The 23,754-nt window shown below is 40.0% G+C and overlaps 2 protein-coding genes across 2 annotated transcripts; one reads left to right on the top strand and one right to left on the bottom strand.

Annotated features, from left to right (window-relative positions):
- Window positions 1-4,743: 4,743 nt before the first annotated feature.
- Window positions 4,744-8,541, bottom strand: LOC103518414 (28 kDa heat- and acid-stable phosphoprotein). Its single transcript, XM_026830214.1, has 4 exons — window positions 8,331-8,541; window positions 7,641-7,758; window positions 5,535-5,860; window positions 4,744-4,978 (listed from the first exon to the last, which is right to left on the bottom strand). The coding sequence occupies exons 1-4, from the start codon at window positions 8,338-8,340 to the stop codon at window positions 4,914-4,916; spliced, it is 519 nt and encodes a 172-aa protein (XP_026686015.1). The 5' UTR covers window positions 8,341-8,541; the 3' UTR covers window positions 4,744-4,913.
- A 3,727-nt stretch (window positions 8,542-12,268) lies between these two features.
- Window positions 12,269-23,007, top strand: LOC103518415 (H(+)/Cl(-) exchange transporter 7-like). Its single transcript, XM_026830213.1, has 7 exons — window positions 12,269-12,350; window positions 14,848-15,034; window positions 15,267-15,643; window positions 15,774-16,558; window positions 20,539-20,648; window positions 20,748-21,318; window positions 22,305-23,007. The coding sequence occupies exons 1-7, from the start codon at window positions 12,339-12,341 to the stop codon at window positions 22,747-22,749; spliced, it is 2,487 nt and encodes an 828-aa protein (XP_026686014.1). The 5' UTR covers window positions 12,269-12,338; the 3' UTR covers window positions 22,750-23,007.
- Window positions 23,008-23,754: the final 747 nt, after the last annotated feature.

The following is a 23,754-nucleotide window of genomic DNA, read 5'->3' on the forward strand; positions in this document are numbered from 1 at the left end:
CGTCTAGAACGTACCATACAACGTAACCTGTTACTCGCCCAGCAGGCCAAGGACAATCTGAAAACAGCCGGGGTAAGTAAAAAAAAAAAAGGAAAGAGGAAAGGGGTTTGATAGAGGAAACTGTAACTGCTATGGTCTTATTGTCCCGAAAGCGAAGAGGGAAGGAAGACAGGATAGGAGAAGGTTTGTCAGAGGGAACTGTAACTTCCAAGGTCTTATCGTCCCGAAAGCAATGAGAGAACAATGACAGGATAGGAGAAAGCCAGCCGTTCTGAGAACGAACCCCATTTGGAATAAAGTTCGCTCCGGGCGGGAATTGAACCCGCGACCTAGCGCTTACAAGGCAGACGCGCTACCCTCCAAGTTAATTAAGAGGTCCATCTTGCCTTTTAAACTGGAATTTGAACGAGCTCCATTTAGGAGAAGTATATAGTATATTTTAGCTTTATCAGATGATTCACTAATGAAATTTTACCTTATTTTACTTCACTATTTGTCACATGACCTTGTTGGCTTTTTTTATTATTATTTTTTAAGAGGTTTGACAGAGGGAACTGTAACTGCTATGGTCTTATAGTCCCGAAATCGAAGAAAGAAGGAAGACAAGATAGGAGAAAGCCAGCCGTTCCGAGAACGAACATTATCCCATCAGGATAAAATCCGCCCCAGGCGGGAATCGCACCCGCGGCCTAGCGCTTACAAGGGAGACGCACTACCAACTAAGCTAACTAGGCTGGCAAATTGTTGGCTTAGTGTGTGAAAAACATTGGACTAATTGAGCCCTTTAAATATCACCATATTTAAAAGACACGATTAGTCCAGTGGTAACACTTGCTTGCAACGCAGAAGGTCTTGGGTTCGAAGCCTACCATCGACAAAAAACCAGTGGTACACTTGCTTGCAACGCAGAAGGTCCCGGGTTCGAAGCCTACCATCGACAAAAAAAAAATGTAATCTTATTTCGTTATCAAAAAATATTTGAAAGGAGGGTTTTTCTTTTCTTCAGAATGGTCAGCAGCCTAGCGAAGGCAAGAAGACACGTCCTCAAGATTTGGTCCGTCTGTACGAGATTATTCTGCAGAATCTGGGAGAACTACAACAGTTGAGTGGTATGGAGGATGATGCCCAGTATCAGGAGAGTGTAGAAGTGAGGACTAAAAATGATACACATCACCCTAGGTGCCTATGGGTACCTGGTACTCATTATGATGGTGGCAGGGGTTTGTGAGATTAAACCCAGGTACCCAAGGTTTATCTTATATCAAGTTACACTATATTATTAATAATATAATAGAGTGTAACTTGGAAAACCTACAAAGCATTCAGGTAAATATTAAACGACTCTCACAGAAAAAAAGAACGAAAAAACATGAAACCCAAGAAGAAATTTTGAACTAGGGGACCAAAACTCGGAAACAAAAAAAGAAGTTTCATAGAGGGAACTGTATCAACGGAGATCTCATTGTCCCTAAGGCGAAGAGAGATGAGAAGCAAAACAGGATAGGAGAAAGCCAGCCGTTCCGAAAACGATACCTATCTGTTTAGGATAAATTTCGCCTCAGCTGGAATCGAACTCGTCACCAGGGCGCTTACAAGGCAGGCGCGCTACCTCCCAAGCTAGCTGACTTTTTTTTTCATCAAACCAGAGTAAAGACAGAAAAAAAAGAACAAAAAAACATGAAACCCAAGAAGAAATTTTGAACTGGGGGACCAAAACTCGGAAGCAAAAAAAGAAGTTTCATAGAGGGAACTGTATCAACAGAGATCTTATTGTCCCTAAGGCGAAGAGAGATGAGAAGCAAAACAGGATAGGAGAAAGCCAGCCGTTCCGAGAACGATACCTATCTGTAAAAAACATGAAACCTAAGAAGAAATTTTGAACTGGGGGACCAAAACTCGGAAACAAAAAAAGAAGTTTCATAGAGGGAACTGTATCATCGGAGATCTTATTGTCCCTAAGGCGAAGAGAGATGAGAAGCAAAACAGGATAGGAGAAAGCCAGCCGTTCCGAGAACGATACCTATCTGTTTAGGACAAATTTCGCCCCAGCGGGAATCGAACTCGTCACCAGGGCGCTTAAAGGGAGTCAATTTCCATGACTCAATGATAACTACACTGGTCTTGTACGCGGCAGAGCCGGGTTCAATACCCATTTTTGCTCAAGTACTAAACCTTTTTTTTTACATTTAGGTAAGTTTGTATACATCCAAAAAAGCTTCGCGGGCCACATGTGACCCGCGGGCCGCTAGTTGGAAACCCCTGCTCTGAGGGTTAGGTGGTAGAGAACGCCCCCGGCCTTAACCTCGCCTAGTAGTTACCTTTCACTCAAAAGTCTATTATTTATTTATTATTATTGACCGATAGTGAAGTCTACTTCTCAACTCATTTGCATTTGATTTGGATTTTTGTTTGTTCCGCTATAACTCTCGATTGCCTGGTCAGATTTTGTTGAAATTTGATACAGGTTCATTTCCCTCCATTCTCCTCTATATTGCAGGTACCTCTAGCCGAGCGGCTGGGCGAGTACTACGAAGATCCTAGCCTAGCCTCCAAGTCTCCCAACGTGATCAAGCTCCCGCCCGACATGCAGCCGATTCCCGCCAAGCCTCTGTTCTTCGATTTGGCGCAGAACCAGCTCGAATTCCCGTCACTGGAGGACAAGCTGGATGTGAAGATAAAACCGGCGGCCGGAGGGGGCTCCGGGCAGCCCGCCGGCATATCCGGATTCGTCAAGGGACTGTGGGGCTGGGGCGGCGCTAAGAAGTAGGCTCCAGCGTGGAATAAAGCTGATCCCTGCCAAGAAAGAGTGCCAAGCCTGGGGCCCGTCGTATATTGGAAGCGTAGTCGCGCGATTTTACCAAAACCATTGAAGTAGGATTTTACTGTTAAAACTCCTTCAATGGGGTTCAACCAAATGACAATTTTTTTCGAGATGAGTCCTATTCCGATGTAAAAGTACCCAAAAAGTGCATTGGCGCACTCAAAACATCCAAAACGGTCCCTAAATCCCCTAAAATGTCGCTCAAAGGTCGCAAAAAAATAACGTTGAACTGACGTCATCCGACCTCGCATGAACTGACGTCACATCACGAAAAAATGGCTGCCCGCGAAAATTTTGTGCGTTTCAAAATTCGAAAATTTCAAACGAAGATTTCTCATCTTAGGAAGCCTCAAATGAAATTTTAAGCATTTCTATTGAGATCAGCGTGTTTCGAACTTCCTTTATCAGCGAAGAAAAAAAAAGTGGTTGAGCCCCATTGTATAAATAAATGTCTTATAAATAAATAAAAATAAAAACATTTAAAATGATAGACTCTCTAATGACTCTGTACAATTTTCATAGAGTTGGTTTTTCAGACGATTGCGTTTCCAATGTTTGACGAGCCTAAGGTCTTCTCTTTGGGGCAGGCTCCTTTTGTATCAAGAACGACTTCGCAGTTCACTTTTCACTCCAGTACAGAAAAGAAGTCGTACCACAGCCAGAGCCTAGTTAGCTTGAAGGGTAGAGCACCTGCCTTGTAAGCTCTAGGTCCCAGGTTCGATTCCCGCTCGGACTTCTTCTTCATTTCGTTAGATGAATTAAGGTTTCATCCATTTTATTGTTGGTGGTGGCTAAATTTCAAGACAACTAGAGAACTCTTAAACATAGACTTTCTGAATAAAAAGAATAATCGAGTAGGTATATGGGTTTTATAATGGAATAAATACTCTTATTCCAGCAAATTTTTCCGTGTAATTTAACAAATCTTTATATTCTGTCAAAGCATTTATAAATTTTGTCAATATAAAATATTTGAATAAAAGAAATTGAAAATCAAATGATTACGAGTTTTTCTTTGTTCTTCTTCAAAATAATTTATAATCCATCATCTTTTTTAGGAGGCAACCCAAAAAAAGCGAAACCTCTTTTAGTGTCCATGTTCTCAAAGTGGGACCTTAAACCATATATTTAAGGTAGGCAACCAAATGACGGTCACCCCTGATGAGTGACGAAACTTGAAAGATGACCAGAAAATTCAGAAATGAGATAAATCAATGACGAACTTGGGGTGAAGGAAAATTGATAACATTGAAGAGGAAAAGAAATGGATAAATTCTATTAAAGTAAATTAACCTAGATAGATGAGATTAAAAATAAATATTTCATGATTCTTAAGCTTACAAAATGTATAAGTGTGACATTAGAGTAAGTGAAGGAGATAAAGTTACCACCATTCCTCCCTTACTGTTAATATAGGTAGTCAATCAATGAACTATTCAGTCAATGAGTCATATCTTGTAACTCACTCTTCACCTCCCTACAAGTAATTAGGTACAGGGAGTTAGGATCCGACTCATTGACTGAATAGTTCACTAAAACGAGTAGTTCTTTTGTTATAACTTACTCACTCTACTCTTCAGAAATATCTAGTTATCACTCACTCATTCGGAGAAGTCACATATTCGAGTAATGAGAGCCAGTATTTGAGTGAAATGTTGAGTGGTGAGAGCCACACAATCATATTTGAGTGAAATGTTGAGTGGTGAGAGATAGTTGAGTAATGAGAGCCAGTATTTGAGTGAACTGTTGAGTGGTGAGAACCACACACTCATATTTGAGTGACCGATTTTACCACTGAGAGTTAACACAGTGTCAAGGGTTTTCTTTGACGTCATCCATTTGATTTACACAGGACAATATTTCTTAAACTCTGGATTAACCCATTAAAGCATAGTGTCCTATTTTTAAGACGCTCAGAAAAATGGCCATAACTTGGTGACATTTTATTTGACATTACTGAAACCTCTGTGGTAAGATTGGGCTCTGTGTTGAGTGTAGTGTTAAATAAGAAATGTACACATCATAGGTCATGAGGTTTAGATTGTCAACAGACCTGGCCCGATAGAAGAGATACAGGGTGGCCCGGGGCTTATCATGTCTTCTTGCCGAGGGCCTTGGATGTCTGGGCAGACTTGAGCTGAGCAGCCTCGTCTTTTTCTGAAACGAACAAATGAGAACATACAGTATTTAGAATATGTACAAGTGCACCAACAAAAATATAAAGGTTCGTTCTCAGAACGGCTAGCTCTCTCCTAACCTGTCCTCCTCTCTTCGGACAATAAGACCCCAGTAGTTACTGTTCCGCCCTAAACAGATAAGGTTTGTTCTCGGAACAGCTAGCTTTCTCCTAATCCTAACCTTTCCTTCTCTCTTCGATTTCGAATTCGAGACAATAGGACCTCAGCTTTTACAGTTTACAGATCCCTCTATCAAACCTTTTAAGCCTAATTAGCTAATTACTCTAATTTGCTTCGAGGGTAGTGTGTGTCTTGTAAGTGCCAGGTCGCGGGGTTTTTTAAAAGCTTTAATTTTTTTTTGCATTACTTCAAGGCACATTCTTTTACATCCATGCCTATCCACGAGCGGAAAAGTTCGGTCAGAAAATTTCTGCCCCGGCCGGGATTCGAACCCAGGACCTCCAGGTTGAAAGTCAGTGCTCTTGACCACTCGGCCACAGAGGTGGGCTAGGCTGACACAAGTTTTGAATACTCACTTCGCTTCTCCTCCTCGCGTCGTTTCGCGGCCTCAGCGCGCTGCTGTTTGATAATAGCCAGACGCGCCAGGTCCGCCCGCGCCTGTTCTGTCTTCCCCTCAGCGTGCAGTTTCTGATAATGCGCCGTGGCCTTCTGCGCCTCGATTTCCTCTCGCTCGCGTCGGGATAATTCGGGTGCAGTCGTGGGACCTTTGACAACTTCGTTGAGGGTGGACAACTTCTTGTTTTTCTTCACGACTCGGTTTGGATTCTCCACGTCAATGAGCTTTTCGACACCCTTTGCTTTGGCCTGGAGAGGAGAGGAAGAGATTGTTAGATGACAGACTTACAGTGGATTAAACCAGTGATTCTCAACCAGGGGTACACAAATGAAAATTGAGTAATATGCCGACAAAAGCAAACTATACCTCCTCTTATACTACCTAATGGAAAAAAAAAGACCAAGATTGTTCTACATTTGACATGAGAACATACAGTATTTTTATAATATGTACAAGTGCACCAACAAAAAGATAAAGGTTCGTTCTCAGAACGGCTAGCTCTCTCCTAACCCTAACCTGTCCTCCTCTCTTCGGACAATAAGACCCCAGTAGTTACTGTTCCGTCCTAAACAGATAAGGTTTGTTCTCGGAACGGCTAGCTTTCTCCTAAGTCCTAACCTTTCCTTCTCTCTTCGATTTCGAATTAGAGACAATACGACCTCAGCTTTTACAGTTTACAGATCCCTCTATCAAACCTTTTAAGCCTAATTAGCTAATTAATCTAATTTGCTTCGAGGGTATAGTGTGTGTCTTGTAAGTGCCAGGTTACAGGGTTTTTTAAAAGCTTTATTTTTTTACTTTCTATTACTACAGTATAGCGGAGCTATACTAGTAATGAAAGTATTGCAATCGGTCCAAATTTTCAAAATCGGGTAATGGTTGGAAATATCCGTTTTGGGATCCCCTGATGTCAAAAAAGTGATTTTTAGCCCATGGTCTGTACGTATGTATGTATGTATGTACGTATGTATGTATGTACGTACGTGTGTACTACAGGTTTAAATGGGAAAAGGTGGTATACAAAATATCTCAAGAACGGTTTGTCCTAGAGCGATGAAATTTGGTATGCTATCCCGGTATGGTCCAAGGACGCGACTGTAACAATTTGGCAAAAATCGGATAGTCACCCATCCTGATATTAACCAAAGTAATTGTTGCTTAACCCTCATTTCGTGGAAAATGTAGAAAAGGTTGTGAACAAAATATCTCAAGAACGGTTTGTAGTAGAGAAATGAAATTTGGTATGCTATCCCGATATGGTCCAAGGACGCGACTGTAACAATTTGGCAAAAATCGGATATATTTCTTTTGAAGTTCATATTAAGAAAATAGTGGACAGTAATATCAACTGCATCCCTTTCTTTTTCTTTTTTAGCATGTGTGAAACAGCAGCTCATTGTAAAGGTCATATTGGGCTTTTTGTCTTGACTTTTTGCTTTCTACCAGCTTGTCAGCTGTCTTAGTCACTTGTTTGTAGAGTAAATATACACAATGTTTCTTAACATTAAGTAGTAATTTATTAGAAAATGGTTCATTCAAGCTATGAATGCTTAGTATGATGATAATAATTTACAACTGCAAGAAAACATTTGTTACAATGGTTACAAGAGCCATTCTGATTGCCACTTGGCTACTTACCCTCCATTGTTTTTCTTTTTCTTCTCTCACTCTGGCAGTTTCAAGTTCTTCTGGGTTGGTGAACCTGCGGTTACGGCCTTTGTGATTCAAATATTTACCTGAGGAAAAAAAAAATAATGTGTAGGTAGTTAATATCTCTACATTGATGTAGAACAAAGGCTTTGTCAATTTCCTTGGTAGTTGATATTAGGTCTGAACTCGGTTGAAACAACCATCCCTTTGAATTGTAATCCATACTTTTAAGTCCCCTCGCCAGTTACCAACCTCACACATCCCAACTTTGGTGAACCATCAGGAACTCGTAAATTTAGACCTGGTACTTCAGGATTATATATGATGGAATAATCATTGACATCAGCTATGAATGCTTACTGCTTCATATGAAGATAATTTACAACTGCAAGAAAACATTTGTTACAATGGTTACAAGAGCCATTCTGAACTTACCCTCCATTGTTTTTCTTTTTCTTCTCTCACTCTGGCAGTTTCAAGTTCTTCTGGGTTGGTGAACCTGCGGTTACGGCCTTTGTGATTCAAATATTTACCTGAGGAAAAAAAAATAATGTGTAGGTAGTTAATATCTCTACATTGATGTAGAACAAAGGCTTGGTCAATTTCCTTGGTAATTGATATTAGGTCTGATCTCAGTTGAAACAACCATCCCTTTGAATTGTAATCCATACTTTTAAGTCCCCTCGCCAATTACCAATCTCACATCCCAACTTTGGTGAACCATCAGGAACTCGTAAATTTAGACCTGGTACTTCAGGATTATATATGATGGAATAATCATTGACATCTGAGACTACGTGGAGATTGTATCAGAATGATGTGAGAATGCTCTAACATCACACATCATTTCAACACAAACCTTTAGCCCCAGACCTTGATTTGCCTAATAAAGGTTTGATTCAACCTAACCTTAAACTTTTGGATTCTAGTCAATCTGACTTATTGCATCATTTCTTGGAATTTATATTATTGATACTGAAAGAGTGGTGGCTTCAACGAAGTTCACTTCATTGACGAAGCATTTAAAAGAGATGTCTCACCCTTTGGTACAACTATAGGTACCTGCCACCTTTTGAGGTGTCCAAATCAACTTTTTACTACTCACCTCTGGGCATTTTGGTTTGGGTGTAGAATCTAATCTAAAGCGAAACTTAAAACTAATAAAATCACCACAACTAAGGTTCAAAAGTGGGTTTAAAAGCTGGATTTATCCTTTTATATAATATAAGATATTATCTTATCAAAAATGAAATGAAATCAGATTTTCTTTTTTCCTTTCTTCAAAAATTTTCCAATAAAAAATAAAATAATTAAAAGTGGTCTTGGGAAATTCTGGCAGAGTGCGTTCTAATCTGCTAATCTTTTCAGTAAGGACAGTTCACACTAACGTTTTTCGATATGTCTTTGTTTGGTGCTGCCTACTGCGGATATTTACCGAACTACAAAGGACAACAAAAGTTTTTCAGTGGCGTGGTGCAGGGGTTTAACTCCGGGGAGAATCGGAGGGTCCCCTTATTTTGTAAAAGGGAAAAATACAGTGGGATTTTTTTTTTATCCGTGAAGAAATATCCCCATGCACACTACGATTACGAGCTGCAAATCTAACCTAACCTAATTCGATTTTCCAAAAATTCCAAATCGAAAGTCAGACGTTGTCACGTTTTCCCTGGGCTTTTCCAAATTGTTACCAATTTCCCTCTCTGGTGAAGAAATATCCCCATGCACACTACGATTACGAGCTGCAAATCTAACCTAACCTAATTTTCGATTTTCCAAAAATTCCAAATCGAAAGTCACTGATGTCAGACGTTGTCACGTTTTCCCTGGGCTTTTCCAAATTGTTACCAATTTCCCTCTCTGGAGGCTTTTCCTTTTCTAGTTTCAGTGTAAAGAGGAAAAGAAATGGATAAATTCTATTAAAGTAAATTAACCTAGATAGATGAGATTAAAAATAAATATTTCATGATTCTTAAGCTTACAAAATGTATAAGTGTGACATTAGAGTAAGTGAAGGAGATAAAGTTACCACCATTCCTCCCTTACTGTTAATATAGGTAGTCAATCAATGAACTATTCAGTCAATGAGTCATATCTTGTAACTCACTCTTCACCTCCCTACAAGTAATTAGGTACAGGGAGTTAGGATCCGACTCATTGACTGAATAGTTCACTAAAACGAGTAGTTCTTTTGTTATAACTTACTCACTCTACTCTTGTAGGTACAGGGAGTTAGGATCCGACTCATTGACTGAATAGTTCACTAAAACGAGTAGTTCTTTTGTTATAACTTACTCATTCTACTCTTCAGAAATATCTAGTTATCACTCACTCATTCGGAGAAGTCACATATTTGAGTAATGAGAGCCAGTATTTGAGTGAAATGTTGAGTGGTGAGAGCCACACAATCATATTTGAGTGAAATGTTGAGTGGTAAGAACCACACACTCATATTTGAGTGACCGATCTTACCACCGATAGTTAACACAGTGTCAAGAGTTTTCTTTGACATCATCCATTTGATTTACACAGGTCAATATTTCTTAAACTCTGGATTAACCCATTAAAGCATAGTGTCCTATTTTTAAGACGCTCAGAAAAATGGCCATAACTTGGTGACATGCTTTAGGTACCTACCTGCCACCTTTTGAGGTGTCCAAATCAACTTTTTACTACTCACCTCTGGGCATTTTGGTTTGGGTGTAGAATCTATTCTAAATCGAAACTTAAAACTAATAAAATCACCACAACTAAGGTTCAAAAGTGGGTTTAAAAGCTGGATTTATCCTTTTATCTTATCAAAAATGAAATGAAATCAGATTTTCTTTTTTCCTTTCTTCAAAAATTTTCCAATAAAAAATAAAATAAAAGTGGTCTTGGGAAATTCCGGCAGAGTGCGTTCTAACCTAATCTTTTCAGTAAGGACAGTTCACACTAACGTTTTTCGATATGTCTTTGTTTGGTGCTGCCTACTGCGGATATTTATCGAACTACAAAGGACAACAAAAGTTGTTCAGTGGCGTGGTGCAGAGAAAAATAAAGGAGTCAAATCAAAAATCAGTCAAAGGAGAAGAGAAGGGCTCACATCAACCTGAATTTTATTTTACTGATAAGCTGGTAACTGATAAAGGAATTTCAGTGGCGTGGTGCAGAGAAAAATAAAGGAATCAAATCAAAAATCAGTCAAAGGAGAAGAGAAGGGCTCACATCAACCTGAATTTTATTTTACTGATAAGCTGGTAACTGATAAAGGAATTCAAGTATTGGCTAAGGTTAATCAACTATTCAAAATATTCAAATGTCCTATAATAACCTGTAGAAATTTCCAAATTCCAAAAGTCTTCCAACAACTCCAAAGGGTAAGTTGTTTTTAATTTCAGAAAATTTCTTTGTCTCTGTAGCTGTAATTTGCATGAGTCATAGAATAGTCAGTAATAATATTATACTCAAGTATCAGCTAACAGGTTTTTAGACTGTTCAAATGCCTTATTACAATCTGTAGAAGTTTTCAAAAGGTTTCCAATACATCTCCCAAAAGGGTAAGTTGTTTGACAATTCATTTTTTTTTTTGTCTTTCTAAGCTGCATGGGTTTATATAGCTACTCAACTGTCCTCACAAGGCTGAGTGCACATAAACTCCAAGCACAGAGCAAAAAAAATTCTTTGAACCTGCTGATACTCAAACCCAGGAGCTCTGGCATGCAAGCCAGGCCCTAGAGGCTTCTGCTTTCTAACGATCTTGTTGGTGTATGAGCTTACAGAGAGCAAGATTAGAAAATGTTACGTCAAGAAATATTATGTACTCAACAAACTGTTTCTTGACCTTTGTGAAAGGATAGGATTCTAAAAATGACTGCTCTATTACTCTGTTTTGTGCTTTCCATATCCAGCAAATGTGAATGAGGTGCAGCCTTTAGGTACTTTTTATTATCATTTTTGTTAGGAATCATTTCTTAAATATGTATAATTGAGGAGCTGGGTGCAAAAAGGGAAATATGGATTTTTTGCCCTTTTTGCGTAAAATGGTTTTTTGAATAGAATGTGGTGTGCTCTATCTTCCAGCGTTTGAACTGCAGTGATAAAGTTTTTTTTTTTTTTTTTCGATGAGTCACAGCGTTTTTTGTAAACATACTTTTCAAGAATTTTGATGAAAAATTGAAAACTTTAAAGTTAAATATCTCAGTTTGATGATTTTCATTTATTGCTCTTTTTGCACCCAGCTCCTCAATTATGTTGTAATGCAAGATTCATAGAGCTTAGCACACCTTTGGATAGTTGGTCCCTACACCTAAGCCTCTAGGTGGGCTTTTTGGGTATGGTGCTAAGCTAACAATTTTAACGCAAAGTATGCCTTGTTTGCTCCGTTTATTCTTGCTTGTATTACCATAGTATAGCTTCAGCCTTATCATCATTTATATCAGCGTTTATAATTATAAGGCATCCAAGGTATTTGAAAGTTTTGACCTGTCTGTACCTGGTACTTACAATAGTAGACTAATAAAATAGCATGAGTTATTATCATCGGTATATTTTTCCCAATAAATGTTAGTCACAATGATAACCAAGTACATATTGCAAATCTAATGGAATAATCCATTAATGTAACTTGAGACCAGAGCAACTTGAAACCTAATTACATTTTTCCATTAGATTTGCAATATTTTAGTACTTATGTAGGGGTACACAGTGTAGCTAACTAGTCAATCTTTGTACCTACAACACAGATTTTTTTTGTTTTTCATCACACACTCTGGGATAAGCATGCTATGACACAGACTTGTAAAGTCCAATGTAGTACATTAAAAAAATAATAAAAATATTAATTAGGACATTGTATTTAATAAGAGTTTATTTTGTGGCGTGTGTAAAAAAGTGTTAAATGAATAAATATTCCCCATGTTGCTTTGGCATGATTAGTCTGTTATCTTTTTTTTAAATGAATTCCTCCCACTTTTGGATAGGTCAGTTTGTTATCTGTGCTCAGTCATAGTACATATCATTTCAATCGGACTCTTAACTCTTAATTGATTTAATTTTTCCATTTTTATGAACTTTCCTTTGGCTACATTAAAACTGAAGATTTTGCCATGGTTTTTTCTTAGTGTCCTTAAGTCCTATGGAAATTATGGTGAGTGGTAAAGCAAGTGTCTTGCTTTTCTAAAAAAAAAAAAAAAAACAAGAGTTAAAAAAAATGGGCTTAGTAAGAAGCTTTTGTAAAAACCATTCATAAGTGGTCACTAGGTGGTTGTTTTAATTGGAGTGACACACATAATGCTTGTTTGTTATTGACTAAAATAAATCTTATCTCATATATATTTCACATTATTAGATATTTCTCAATCTGGGGAGTATTTATCTCTTGTTGCACATCTGATAAGGAACATACTAGAGGATGCTTATTGGATATGCTATTGAACAAGGGGGTTCAATATAGCGGATGTTTCATTCATATGAAATAAAAGGGTGGTGAAAACCCCATTTTACCCCAGAGTGTAGGAGACAAAAAATTGACACTTGTTGAAACAAAATAGGTACAAAATGGGATACCTAAACTTGTTTTTTTTTTTTTCTCTCTCTTTAAATAAATAAATAAATAAATAAATAAATGATAAATGCAGTTTCTTTGTGTTATTATGTCACAACTTTGGTGCTCACTGCAGCATTGTAGGATTTTCCCAATACCTCAATAATCCTAAAATCCAATGTTTACCTACCATGGGATGCTTATTGGATATGCTATTAATCAAGGGGGTTCAATATAGCAGATGTTTCATTCATATGAAATAAAAGAGTGGTGAAAACCCCATTTCACCCCCACAGTGTAGGAGAAAAAAAAATTGACACTTGTTGAAACAAAATAGGTACAAAATGGGATACCTAATTTTTTTTTTTCTCTCTTTAATTAATTTTGTGTCAACGCAAAAATAATCAGAAAGAAGCGAATCTGGGAAACTCTCCCTATTCTAGAAGGTTTTCAAAGAATGATAAATTACTCAATTATGAAATTATTCTTTCAGATGACGGAGTCTCACAAATACTTGATCACCTCTAATGAGGCCGAGTCCTCGGGTGAAGATGACCGTCCCCCACTGATGCAGCAGGATAGTGAGACCTCTATCTTGCCTAGACAGAGCAGGAGTAGGCGGAGGAAATGCAGTGTCCTCCCGACAGTTGACACTGTTATTGAAACTACTATCAAGAAAGGTATGTGGTACCTTTGTGGTTGATCTTTAGATTTAGAATAAGCATAGATGAGAGAGTGGATAAAATGTATATTGTAAATGTAAAAAATAAATATTAGGTAAAGTCACACATAATCAAATCAAAACCTATCAAAACAAAACCTGTTCCCACTTGTTGTGAGAATCATCAATTTTTTTTTTTTTTCCAAATGTCCTGTAGGCAATATAATTTTAGACTTGCCTTTGCATTTTTAGGTGCTTCCAACATCATCTCATCCAAGTTCGAAAGCCTGGACTACGATCTCATGGAGAATTATCTCACTCAATCTGTATGTTCACACCAAATTATTACTTTCTATTTAATAGAAATTTTGTGCAGATTTCAGTTATGAAACCCATTTTTCTCTATGTTTAACTGAAAAAAAGTTCTGACCGGTTTGTCAAGTGAAGGTCGTGTATTTTAAAGAAAAAACAAAATGGCGAATATCTCGGAAACTAAGCGAGATAGGAAAAAAAGTTATAGAATGTTTTTTGTTGGAAATGACCTCAGGTATAACGTTCACCCTGTATACAGGGTGGTTCGTGATTTGCGAACCACGCTTATATCTCAGAAACGGCTGGGAATTAAGGAATGAAATAAACGGCATCATTGAGTGAATGGATCTTGTTCTTATAATATAAGATAGTGGATAGTAATATCAACTGCATCCCTTTCTTTTTCTTTTTAGCATGTATGAAACAGCAGCTCTTTGTAAAGGTCATATTGGGCTTTTTGTCTTGACTTTTTGCTTTCTACCAGCTTGTCAGCTGTCTTAGTCACTTGTTTGTATAGTAAATATACACAATGTTACTTAACATTAGTAATTTATTAGAAAATGGTTCATTCAAGCTAAGAATGCTTAGTATGATGATAATTTACAACTGCAAGAAAACATTTGTTACAATGGTTACAAGAGCCATTCTGATTGCCACTTGGCTATACTTACCCTCCATTGTTTTTCTTTTTCTTCTCTCACTCTGGCAGTTTCAAGTTCTTCTGGGTTGGTGAACCTGCGGTTACGGCCTTTGTGATTCAAATATTTACCTGAGGAAAAAAAAAATAATGTGTAGGTAGTTAATATCTCTACATTGATCTAGAACAAAGGCTTTGTCAATTTCCTTGGTAGTTGATATTAGGTCTGATCTCGGTTGAAACAACCATCCCTTTGAATTGTAATCCATACTTTTAAGCTTTGGTGAACCATCAGGAACTCGTAAATTTAGACCTGGTACTTCAGGATTATATATGATGGAATAATCATTGACATCTGAGACTACGCTTTAAGTAATTAATTTTGTGTCAACACAAAAATAATCAGAAAGAAGCGAATCTGGGAAACTCTCCCTATTCTAGAAGGTTTTCAAAGAATAATAAATGACTCAATTATGAAATTATTCTTTCAGATGACGGAGTCTCACAAATACTTGATCACCTCTAATGAGACCGAGTCCTCGGGTGAAGATGACCGTCCCCCACTGATGCAGCAGGATAGTGAGACTTCTATCTTGCCTAGACAGAGCAGGAGTAGGCGGAGGAAATGCAGTGTCCTCCCGACAGTTGACACTGTTATTGAAACTACTATCAAGAAAGGTATGTGGTACCTTTGTGGTTGATCTTTAGATTTAGAATAAGCATAGATGGGCGAGTGGATAAAATGTATATTGTAAATGTAAAAAATAAATATTAGGTAAAGTCACACATATTCAAATCAAATCAAAACCTATCAAAACAAAACCTGTTCCCACTTGTTGTGAGAATCATCAATTTTTTTTCCAAATGTCCTGTAGGCAATATAATTTTAGACTTGCCTTTGCATTTCCAGGTGCTTCCAACATCATCTCATCCAAGTTCGAAAGCCTGGACTACGATCTCATGGAGAATTATCTCACTCAATCTGAAACCTGGAAGAGTTACAACTTCATTCTGTACAAGGACTTTGCACGCTGGGTGATCTTCTTCCTCATTGGAGTCCTCACGGCTTGCATTGGTATATTCATTGATATCAGCATTGAGTTTATAGCTGTGTTCAAATACAGCACGCTGAAGAGATATTTGGACAACAGTGGGAACACGGGTATGCTTGTACCGCTCGCGGTATGGTTAGGGTTCAATATAGTCCCTGTGTTGATAGGATCGCTGCTAGTCGTGTATGTAGAACCTGTAGCACTCGGTAGTGGTATACCTCAAGTCAAGTGCTATCTGAACGGAATTAAAATGCCGCGACTTGTAAGGATCAAAACGTTAGTGGTCAAGACAAATAGGATCGCTGCTAGTCGTGTATGTAGAACCTGTGGCACTTGGTAGTGGTATACCTCAAGTCAAGTGCTATCTGAACGGAATTAAAATGCCGCGACTTGTAAGGATCAAAACGTTAGTGGTCAAGACAATCGGTGTGATAACCACAGTAGTGGGGGGTCTCGCGGGGGGCAAGGAAGGCCCTATGATACACTCCGGAGCCATAGTAGCAGCCGGGATCTCCCAGGGGAAATCCACGTCCTTCGGCACTGACTTCCAGATCTTCAAATATTTCCGCGAGGACCATGAGAAGCGAGACTTTGTGTCTGGCGGCGCGGCGGCCGGTGTAGCGGCGGCATTCGGGGCGCCTGTAGGCGGCGTGTTGTTCTCACTAGAGGAGGGCGCCAGCTTCTGGAACCAGAGCCTGACATGGCGTATCTTCTTTGGTACAATCGTCACCACATTCACCCTGAATGTGGTGCTGAGTGCATACTATGGACATCCTGGGGAATTAACTAACTCTGGTCTACTCAACTTTGGTAAGTTCTACGACCTGCGTTACGATCTGTTGGAGATGTTCTTCTACGTTGGAGCCGGTGTGTTCGGTGGACTCACCGGTGCGTTGTACAACTCTCTCAACCACAAGCTCACCGTGTTTAGGATCCGCTATATGTCTGCCCGGTATGTCAAGGTACTGGAGGCTGTCCTGGTAGCGATGGTGAGTGCGTGTGTTCCTATCATTATGATCTACAGTATAGATGACTGTAGACCTCTTGGTGAGGACCCAACAGAACACGCAGTGCAGATGTACTGCGGGGATGGGGAGTATAACACGTTGGCTGCCCTGTGGCTGCAGGTCCCGGAGAAGAGTGTCCGTACCATGCTGCTGTAGCGATGGTGAGTGCGTGTGTTCCTATCATTATGATTTACAGTATAGATGACTGTAGACCTCTCGGTGAGGACCCGACAGAACACGCGGTGCAGATGTACTGCGAGGATGGGGAGTATAACACGTTGGCTGCCCTGTGGCTGCAGGTCCCGGAGAAGAGTGTTCGTACCATGCTGCATGACCCGAAGGGAGCATTCGGTGTGTTCTCCCTGTCTGTATTCGTGGTCACCTACTTCCTCCTGTCTGTCTGGACATACGGTGTGAGTGTCTCAGGGGGAGTGTTCATCCCATGTCTCCTAACAGGGGCGGCCTGGGGGCGTCTCTTCTCTCTATTCCTCCAGTCTATATTCCCAGAGGCGACATGGATAGACCCTGGTAAGTACGCCCTGATAGGAGCAGCAGCACAGCTAGGCGGTGTGGTACGCATGACCATCAGTCTCACCATCATCCTTATAGAAGCTACTGGGAACATCTCCTTCGGTCTGCCGCTCATGTTAACCCTCATCACTGCCAAGTGGATTGGTGACTTCTTCACGGAAGGTCTGTACGATATTCACATCCAACTATCCGGTATTCCCCTCCTTGCGTGGGATCCCCCACCCTTGTCTTCCAACATCACCGCGCGGATTGTTAAGAGTCATCCGGTAATCTGCCTGCGACCTCTGGAGACGGTGGGGAATATTATCGACGTCCTCAAGGCGACGAGTCACAATGGATTCCCTATCGTTGACGTCGAACCGATGACGAAACACTCGTCCGACGGTGCAGAACAGTCGTCCGCAGGCTCTACAGACTCCCACAAAGGAGATACCTCACACAAAAGAGACTCCTCTCACAAAGGAGACGCCTCGCGTAAGGACAGCCCAGGTCGGCTCGTCGGCCTTATCCTTCGTTCCCAACTCATCATTCTGATCAAGCACAAGATCTACAAGGAAAACCAGAACTGGCCTGACGACCAACTCAGCTCGGAGATCTTTCACGCCGAGTACCCGCGGTACCCGAGCGTGAACGACCTCGTAGTTAGCGAGAACGACCGGTCGTTCACCGTCAAGCTGAATCTGTTTATGAACACCTCTCCGTTCTCCGAATAGTAGACTGATAACATAGCATGAGTAATTTTCATCGGTATATTTTTCCCATTAAATGTTAGTCACAATGATAACCAAGTACATATTGCAAATCTAATGGAATAATCCATTAATGTAACTTGAGACCAGAGCAACTTGAAACCTAATTACATTTTTCCATTAGATTTGCAATATTTTAGTACTTATGTAGGGGTACACAGTGTAGCTAACTAGTCAATCTTTGTACCTACAACACAGATTTTTTTTGTTTTTCATCACACACTCTGGGATAAGCATGCTATGACACAGACTTTTAAAGTCCAATGTAGTACACTAAAAAAATAATGAAAATATTAATTAGGACATTGTATTTAATAAGAGTTTATTTTGTGGCGTGTGTAAAAAAGTGTTAAATGAATAAATATTCCCCATGTTGCTTTGGCATGATTAGTCTGTTATCTTTTTTTTAAATGAATTCCTCCCACTTTTGGATAGGTCAGTTTGTTATCTGTGCTCAGTCATAGTACATATCATTTCAATCGGACTCTTAACTCTTAATTGATTTAATTTTTCCATTTTTATGAACTTTCCTTTGGCTACATTAAAACTGAAGATTTTGCCATGGTTTTTTCTTAGTGTCCTTAAGTCCTATGGAAATTATGGTGAGTGGTAAAGCAGTGTCTTGCTTTTCTAAAAATAATAATAATAACAAAAAAATAAGAGTTCAAAAAAATGGGCTTGGTAAGAAGCTTTTGTAAAAGCCATTCATAAGTGGTCACTAGGTGGTCGTTTTAATTGGAGTGACACACATAATGCTTGTTTGTTATTGACTAAAATAAATCTTATCTCATATATATTTCACATTATTAGATATTTCTCAATCTGTGCTAAGTATTGCACTTATTTCTTGTAATTGGGGAGTATTTATCTCTTCTTGCACATCTGATAAGGAACATACTAGAGGATGCTTATTGGATATGCTATTGAACAAGGGGGTTCAATATAGCGGATGTTTCATTCATATGAAATAAAAGGGTGGTGAAAACCCCATTTTACCCCAGAGTGTAGGAGACAAAAAATTGACACTTGTTGAAACAAAATAGGTACAAAATGGGATACCTAAACTTGTTTTTTTTTTTTTCTCTCTCTTTAAATAAATAAATAAATAAATAAATAAATGATAAATGCAGTTTCTTTGTGTTATTATGTCACAACTTTGGTGCTCACTGCAGCATTGTAGGATTTTCCCAATACCTCAATAATCCTAATTGTCGGCCTTGCAAGGACTAGGTTGCGGGTTCGATTCTCGCCCGGTGCGGATTTTATCCTAAACAAATATAAGGTTCGTTCTCGGAACGGCTGGCTTTCTCCTATCCTGTCCTCCTCTCTTCGGTTTCGGGACGATAAGACCCTGGTAGTTACAGAGTTCCTTCTATCAATAAGACCTTAGCAGTTATCCTTCTATCAAAGTCTCCCCTCCTACTTTTTATCATGTGCGTTTTTTTTTTTTTTTTTTTTTTTTTTTTCCAATAAGGGGTGTCTGCCTTGCAAGGACTAGGTCCAGGGTTTGATTCTCGCCCGGGGCGGATTTTATCCTAAACAAATATAAGGTTCGTTCTCGGAACGGCTGGTTTTCTCCTACCCTGTCCTCCTCTCTTCGGTTTCGGGACGATAAGACCCTGGCAGTTACAGAGTTCCTTCTATCAATAAGACCTTAGCAGTTATCCTTCTATCAAACCTCTTAAAATAAAAGTCTCCCCTCCTACTGTTTATCATGTGCGTTTCTTTACAGGAAGAGTTCATAGTTTATGTAAATACAAATTGTACATGAACCAATATTATTTATTCTGTGATAGTATGAAACTTTACAAAAAAATCTATGTATTTTAAAATAAATAAAAAAATATACCTATAGTAAATTCCACCTGCAAAATTCCACAGGGATTTATGTTCCTTCTGATCTGCAAATTCCACAGATATTTATGTTCCTTCTGATCTGCAAATTCCACAGATATTACATTCCGGCCAAAACATAACTGGGTACTGGGACTGGGCCCATAACCTTTTAACTATTGTAAATAAATGAAAACAATACTTTCTATTTGAAACACAATTTCCATATTATATTATTCCAGAAAAACACAGGATAAGCCATTTTACTAAAACACATAAAATTCCAGACGACTCTTCTTCAGAGTTTTCCATGACACAATAAAAATATAAAAATCCAAAAAGTCACGTAGACCAAATGTTTTCATTGCAGCCTAACATTATCACCGCTAGGTGCAGCACTTGCTGGAGGAGCAACTAAGATTCAAACAGTACCGAAATAATCCGCCAGATCGTGACACCAGTACCTATAGTTTTTAGTGCATTTTATTTAACACTGAAGAAGGGGTCAAAATTCTCATATGATATTTGCCGTTTGCGGAACTAGGAGGGCGTAAATGGCATTTTTCAGATAAAGCTAAATCAAAATTTTGAAGGTGTACCTTCAAAATCAAGCCCCCCCAAAAATTTAGGCAAGAACCCCCTATGGACTACGTGGAGATTGTATCAGAATGATGTGAGAATGCTCTAACATCACACATCATTTCAACACAAACTTCCTTGATTTGCCCAATAAAGGTTTGATGGAGATTGTATCAGAATGATGTGAGAATGCTCTAACATCACACATCATTTCAACACAAACTTCCTTGATTTGCCCAATAAAGGTTTGATTCAACCTAACCTTAAACTTTTGGATTCTAGTCAATCTGACTTATTGCATCATTTCTTGGAATTTATATTATTGACGGTGAGGACCCGACAGAACACGCGGTGCAGATGTACTGCGGGGATGGGGAGTATAACACGTTGGCTGCCCTGTGGCTGCAGGTCCCGGAGAAGAGTGTCCGTACCATGCTGCATGACCCGAAGGGGGCATTCGGTGTGTTCTCCCTGTCTGTATTCGTGGTCACCTACTTCCTCCTGTCTGTCTGGACATACGGTGTGAGTGTCTCAGGGGGAGGCATGCCAGAGAAATATGATTTCCTCAGCAAAGACAACGTGTGGAAATCTAATGGGAAACCTCGGAGTCTATCCGAACAGCTGAGTGATTCAGGGGGAGTGTTCATCCCATGTCTCCTAACAGGGGCGGCCTGGGGGCGTCTCTTCTCTCTATTCCTCCAGTCTATATTCCCAGAGGCGACATGGATAGACCCTGGTAAGTACGCCCTGATAGGAGCAGCAGCACAGCTAGGCGGTGTGGTACGCATGACCATCAGTCTCACCATCATCCTTATAGAAGCTACTGGGAACATCTCCTTCGGTCTGCCGCTCATGTTAACCCTCATCACTGCCAAGTGGATTGGTGACTTCTTCACGGAAGGTCTGTACGATATTCACATCCAACTCTCCGGTATTCCCCTCCTTGCGTGGGATCCCCCACCCTTGTCTTCCAACATCACCGCGCGGATTGTTAAGAGTCATCCGGTAATCTGCCTGCGACCTCTGGAGACGGTGGGGAATATTATCGACGTCCTCAAGGCGACGAGTCACAATGGATTCCCTATCGTTGACGTCGAACCGATGACGAAACACTCGTCCGACGGTGCAGAACAGTCGTCCGCAGGCTCTACAGACTCCCACAAAGGAGATACCTCACACAAAAGAGACTCCTCTCACAAAGGAGACGCCTCGCGTAAGGAAAGCCCAGGTCGGCTCGTCGGCCTCATCCTTCGTTCCCAACTAATCATTCTGATCAAGCACAAGATCTACAAGGAAAACCAGAACTGGCCTGACGACCAACTCAGCTCGGAGATCTTTCACGCCGAGTACCGGTGTAGACCTCGAATCTGGAGGTTGGTGGTTCGATTCCGAGTCAAGTCATAAAATTTATCGAGGTCTTCTCATCGGGGGAACCACATTTATAGTTAAAAAATATAAAAACGTATCTGTAGAAATGTTTTAACTGGCCTTCGATCTTGGAAGTATTATTTATGCCAACACAATTAAAATTCCTTTTTTTTTACGATTTCCGACGTTGCCATTATACCTATTTACAGGGGGGAGGGAGGGGGTAGAGGTTGAGCAGGGGGGCTCAAGGACGGCAACACTGTAAGTTTTGTGACGTCATAATATATCACCAGTAGGTAGACTATTCGCCCCACATATACTCCATTGTGAATACCTGGGGGAATAAGAGAAGACATGAGTTAGTGGAAAACGATTCAATCATAACAATAGTGTTGACCCAGCACCTAAATGGGAAGTGTTGTGTCTCGTCTCGCCCATCTGATGAGAGGCATACTACAGGATGGGCATGTAAGAGAAGACATGAGTTAGTGGAAAACGATTCAATTATAACAATAGTGTTGACCCAGCACCTAAATGGGAAGTGTTGTGTCTCGTCTCGCCCATCTGATGAGAGGCATACTACAAGATGGGCATGCTACGATGAAATGTCTTCTACATTAGAAGACATTTCATCGCTACGAAATAAAACAGATTGGACTCGAAATATGTTAAGAAAATTTTCTTTTCTTCATTCGGACGATCCGCACTTACAGTTCCCTCTATCAAAACTCTCTCTTCGTATTCGGGATGATAAAAATAAATTCCGCTATTACAGTAACCTAGGCGTCAAGGCGCTCGCCTGGTAAACAGGAGGGCGTGGGTTCAATCCTCACAAAGGAGACGCCTCGCGTAAGGACAGCCCAGGTCGGCTCGTCGGCCTTATCCTTCGTTCCCAACTCATCATTCTGATCAAGCACAAGATCTACAAGGAAAACCAGAACTGGCCTGACGACCAACTCAGCTCGGAGATCTTTCACGCCGAGTACCCGCGGTACCCGAGCGTGAACGACCTCGTAGTTAGCGAGAACGACCGGTCGTTCACCGTCAAGCTGAATCTGTTTATGAACACCTCTCCGTTCTCCGTTCAGGATAGTACTTCGTTACCGCGGGTTTTTAAGCTGTTCCGTGCTCTAGGGCTACGCCATGTTGTGGTGGTGAATAATAACAATCATGTGGTCGGGATGATTACCAGGAAAGACCTGGCCAGGTACAGGGTGTGGCGACATGGCGGCCGAATGGGACTGGAGGAGCTGAAGATTTCGTCCACCCTGTAGGCCCGAGAGACTCTAGCGGAGACTTGATGCAAAATCAAATCTCGATAGAACCAAAGAGGTCCAAGAAAAGGTTTATTTTTCGAGAAAGTGTTCACTGCTCCAATAGAAAATGAAAATGTACACCTAAAGTTGCGTTGTTACAACGAGAGCTTTTATAACGAACAATATACGCTGACAAGCTCTTCCTTGTATTTCGTTATATCGTGGATCTTCAATTGAATATTTTTCCAATGCCTTGGGTGGGTTAAGCTAAAAAAAGAGTGGAGCGGAGAGCATAGCGCATCGAGCAGGTAGAGGCGACGACTTCAAACCGTATCGAAACACGAGAGCAAAAAGCTCTATGCTCTCCACTCTACTTTGTTTTGAGTCTAAGAATTCAAGCGCTCGCCTGATTATTTATATATCGCGGGTTCAAATCCCAACCAAAGTGTTAAATTTTATCAATTACCTACTTATTGTTTGTAACCATTTTCATCTACCTACGTTATGTTTAGAAATTTCGACATTTAAATACTTTTTGTTTATACTTATAAGTGTGTAATATTTATTTTAGCTATTCTTGTTTTTTATTTACCTTATTATGATTTATCAGCTTTACATTACCTCATATTTTCATTCCCTCCCTTTCTTTTTCCACCCAACTTTAAAGTTATAGCTAAACTTGTGAAGAATATGGATAGGTAATAAGAAGAGACCAGCAAAAATTGAGAAGTCAGTCTGGTTAGCTTAGAGGGTACCGTGTCTGCCTTGCAAGGACTAGGTTGCGGGTTCGATTCTCGCCCGGTGCGGATTTTATCCTAAACAAATATAAGGTTCGTTCTCGGAACGGCTGGCTTTCTCCTATCCTGTCCTCCTCTCTTCGGTTTCGGGACGATAAGACCCTGGTAGTTACAGAGTTCCTTCTATCAATAAGACCTTAGCAGTTATCTTTCTATCAAACCTCTTAAAAAAAGTTGTTGTTGTTGTAGCGGCTTTAGCTTTCGCCGAATGGCGATAGCAGAATAA

Source organism: Diaphorina citri, unplaced genomic scaffold (genome assembly GCF_000475195.1).
Source record: "Diaphorina citri unplaced genomic scaffold, Diaci psyllid genome assembly version 1.1 scaffold2185, whole genome shotgun sequence".
In the NCBI taxonomy this organism is placed as follows: Eukaryota; Metazoa; Arthropoda; class Insecta; order Hemiptera; family Psyllidae; genus Diaphorina; species Diaphorina citri.

Bases quoted from the DNA above. Each gene is read 5' to 3' on its own strand.
- LOC103518414 (XM_026830214.1), bottom strand. The intron at 5,861-7,640 runs GTAACCATTGTA...TAATCCACTGTA, and splicing joins GTAAGTTCAGAATGGCTCTT to AGTCTGTCATCTAACAATCT. The intron at 4,979-5,534 runs GTGAGTATTCAA...TGTTCGTTTCAG, and splicing joins ACGCGAGGAGGAGAAGCGAA to AAAAAGACGAGGCTGCTCAG.
- LOC103518415 (XM_026830213.1), top strand. The intron at 16,559-20,538 runs CATGCTGCTGTA...GAGTGTCCGTAC, and splicing joins CCGGAGAAGAGTGTCCGTAC to CATGCTGCATGACCCGAAGG. The intron at 20,649-20,747 runs GCATGCCAGAGA...ATTCAGGGGGAG, and splicing joins TGTGAGTGTCTCAGGGGGAG to TGTTCATCCCATGTCTCCTA.